The sequence below is a fragment of the Squalius cephalus genome (assembly GCF_949319135.1).
Source record: "Squalius cephalus genome assembly, chromosome: 18".
NCBI classification, from domain to species: domain Eukaryota; kingdom Metazoa; phylum Chordata; class Actinopteri; order Cypriniformes; family Leuciscidae; genus Squalius; species Squalius cephalus.
The window spans coordinates 35,461,353-35,464,539 of record NC_137139.1 but is presented as its reverse complement, the minus strand read 5'-3'; the positions used below and the strand labels follow the sequence as shown (position 1 = coordinate 35,464,539).

Sequence of the window (3,187 nt, the reverse complement as noted above, 5' to 3'; positions counted from 1 at the left end):
CTTTTACTAAAGTAAATATGTCTCTGGTTATTTGTACTTTTACTTAAGTACTGAGATTCAGTACTTCCTCCACCACTGCAAATACAACAATTTCATTGGCTGCTGTGCGTGTTATGGTGCGTGTTGACACGGTCAAAATCACGCGTTTCGTTTAAAGACTTTTGACCCCGATCGCCTGCCATACTCTGTTTACGTCTCTCTCTCTCTCGTCACACATAGAAAGTGAAAGTAATTTTTCTTGTCCCCATTTTAAGCAGGAGAAATGCGAAATGCGACACGGAAAAAACAGAACATCAAAGTGTTTATCAACCATTATAAAGGGATTTAAGTGTAGTTTTCTGATGTTAAAGCTGGAGGATTTGAGATCCTGTATCTTGTAAAAGTTTGATCAAGGTGAGTGTTCATGTGTGACTTTCTCATATTAATATGAATCTCTGGAGGACATTTTAGTGATTGATTGATATGAAACCTTAAATAAAGGTTTTTTTTTTTCCACTTCAATGTTTCCTTTGTGTTTCGTGATGTTTGTGATTCTCCAGAAGTTTAGCTTATGTGTAAACATACATAGGCCAATTCACACAAACGTCAACAAACGCGTTTTTTTTTTTTTTTATCGGATCAGTGTGTGTCGATGTGGGTCGGGGTTTGTTTTCTTTTTCACCCGAACATCAACGGTCGACTTGTGTGTGTGAAAAGGCCCTGTGAGCTTGAGTTAACGCAGTCACATGATCCTTTTCTCCCACACTCCAGATATGTTCAGCTAAATTAGGAAGGTTGTTTAATTTAATCATTTAATTTAGTGTGTGAATGTTTCTTCATTCAGAGTCAGTGGAGGAGATCAAACTCATCAGATTCTCCTGCAGCTTCATCATGGCTGATTCACAAGGATCCAGAGATGGAGATTGTTCTCCAGGATGCAGGTACTTTCAACAAACATTACATTACCATTACCCCCACACCTCCACCCCTCGCCACACACACACACACACACACACACACACACACACAAACACAAACACAAACAGATCAAAGACAGTTACAGAAAAAAGATGATTTTTTTGCCTTTTTTTTTTTACTAAAATGAAATATTCAGTAAAAAGATAAGAGTTTCCTCAAAGTACTTTTTGATGCAGGATAAATGTATTCACAGTAATCTAAAGGATTAAACTGAATCTGTTCTCTGTTCCAGTCCAGTCCAGCAGAAGAGCTCAAACCCAGAGTCCAGCTGTGTGTCTATGAAGAGTAACCGCTCTATGAATCCGCCAATAGTGTTTAAGAGTGGAGACAAACGGCCTGATCTCAGGTATATCATTTCTATAAAAGATGTGCTTATAGTGCGACACTTTTGAATTAGAATCATAATTTTTCTCAGTCAGTCAGTCAGTCTAATACTAGCAATGACATCAAGTAAATGTAAGCTGAGATCTTTTCCACCTTTATATAATGGAGTAGGTGTAAAACTGAGTGGATTTTTTTAACTGCTGGTTCAGGGCCCGTATTTATCAAGCTTCTCAAAGTGACATTTTAGTCTTAAAGGGTTAGTTCACCCAAAAATGAAAATTCTGTCATTAATTACTCTCCCTCATGTCGTTCCAAACCCGTAAGACTTTTGTTCATCTTCAGAACACAAATGAAGATATTTTTGATGAAACCTGAGAGCTTTCTGTCCCTCCACTGACTGCAACGTCATTGCAACTTTCAAGGCCCAGAAAGGTAGTAAAAACATTGTTAAAATAGTCCATGTGACTCCAGTGGTTGGTTTGATTCGTGGTTCATCATTGGTTGTTCATTTAACGTTCTTTCTCAAGGTAGAAAAGTCAACAGCTTAAACGATGGCTCTTAGAAAGGCTCTTTTATTTTATTAAACTGCCAAAAATCCTTTTCAGACTGCAGCTGAACCAAGAAAAGCTTAAGATTGCATGGAGCTGATAAGCATGAATGGCAGAAGAAAAAGACTGCAATTAAAAAGCAAAACAAGAGAAAATTATTTTAATGCAAGCAATAAAAAACTGCACACAAAGAAATGCACGATTATCTAGATTAAGGCACACTCCTGTCTTAATGTAAACCCTGTCCACCACCCACAAAGGTTTCACAAAGTTATTCTTGCCACTGTAACGTATGGCTTCCTAAAGACAAGTTTATGGGTAAAAAAATGAATAATAATAAAAAAATAAATCAGGTCTCAACATTAAGCCTTTTCATTTGATTGTCCTCAGTTCGGTCATTCACTTGTCCGAGTAAAAACATTTGTTTGTCCAGGAAATTTTTTTTTTTGTTTGTTTTTTTTGTGTGTTGTAAATATAATTTATTCTGAATCAATATTCTCATCACTGTTCAGTCAGCTTTGACATATATAAATCGGCATATATTTATGATATTTTAACCTTTATAAAGGGCAGTTTTCTCTCATCCATAATCGATTCCCTAATCGCTTATTTCCCTAATCGCTTCCCTAATGCGTCATCTTTCATTTAAAATTCTTAAATTTCATCAATAAATTGAAATAGAACAATAAGATGCTAAAGGGATGTTACCAATCAAATGAAACTGCATTAAATAAAGTAATGAGATTATTTTAAATATTTTTTTGAATGTACAATTAAGAAATTTTGGAAAGAATGATACTTTTAAACACGAAACTAAACCGCCAGTAGGAGGCGGCAGGAGACCGAGTCATTGAATCATTTATTCAAACGATTCATTCAAACGGCTGATTCATTCAGGGATGAGGCAGTTGTAAATGAATGGGAATTCATTGAATCTTTGACTCAACCGATTCGTTCAAAACACTGAATCATTCAGTAATGAAACACAGTTGAGTTTTCCTTTGAGATGTGCTGTGGTTCTTCTAGGATCTTTTTTTAAACTATTTTCGCTGCTGAAATAGAACAAAAAATGGCAATATTGTGTCTAAAATTCAAGTGACTTAATATTAATGACTTGTTTATTGAACTGCAATATGAAATCAGTGTCACATTTTCAATCGTGATGGTGAAGACCGGTTGAAATTTATTCATATAGTTTGAGTATTCATTTGGTTTAGTAATATTTCCTTAATATTATTTTCTAATATTTTATTTATATACATGTATTGTATGTGTATTGGTTTCCTTGTATAATCTTATTTTCATTCAAAGGAAGGAAAATGTATGATTATGTGTTGAGTTAAAAGTACTTGCCACTG

At 35.0% G+C, this 3,187-nt stretch overlaps 1 protein-coding gene across 5 annotated transcripts in view; it reads left to right on the top strand.

Annotated features, from left to right (window-relative positions):
* The first annotated feature begins 208 nt into the window (after positions 1-208).
* LOC307145277 (NACHT, LRR and PYD domains-containing protein 3-like) overlaps positions 209-3,187 on the top strand; it is a 16,747-nt gene continuing 13,768 nt past the window's right edge. For 2 of the 5 annotated variants that reach the window (XM_079848269.1, XM_079848267.1), the window contains exons 1-3: positions 209-393; positions 824-920; positions 1,190-1,303. In XM_079848269.1, the coding sequence (XP_079704395.1) occupies positions 871-920; positions 1,190-1,303 (164 nt within the window). In that variant the 5' untranslated portion in view covers positions 209-393; positions 824-870. Of the gene's footprint in view, positions 394-763; positions 921-1,189; positions 1,304-3,187 lie in introns of those variants that run through there. The other 3 variants (XM_079848268.1, XM_079848266.1, XM_079848265.1) reach the window with 3 other exon arrangements.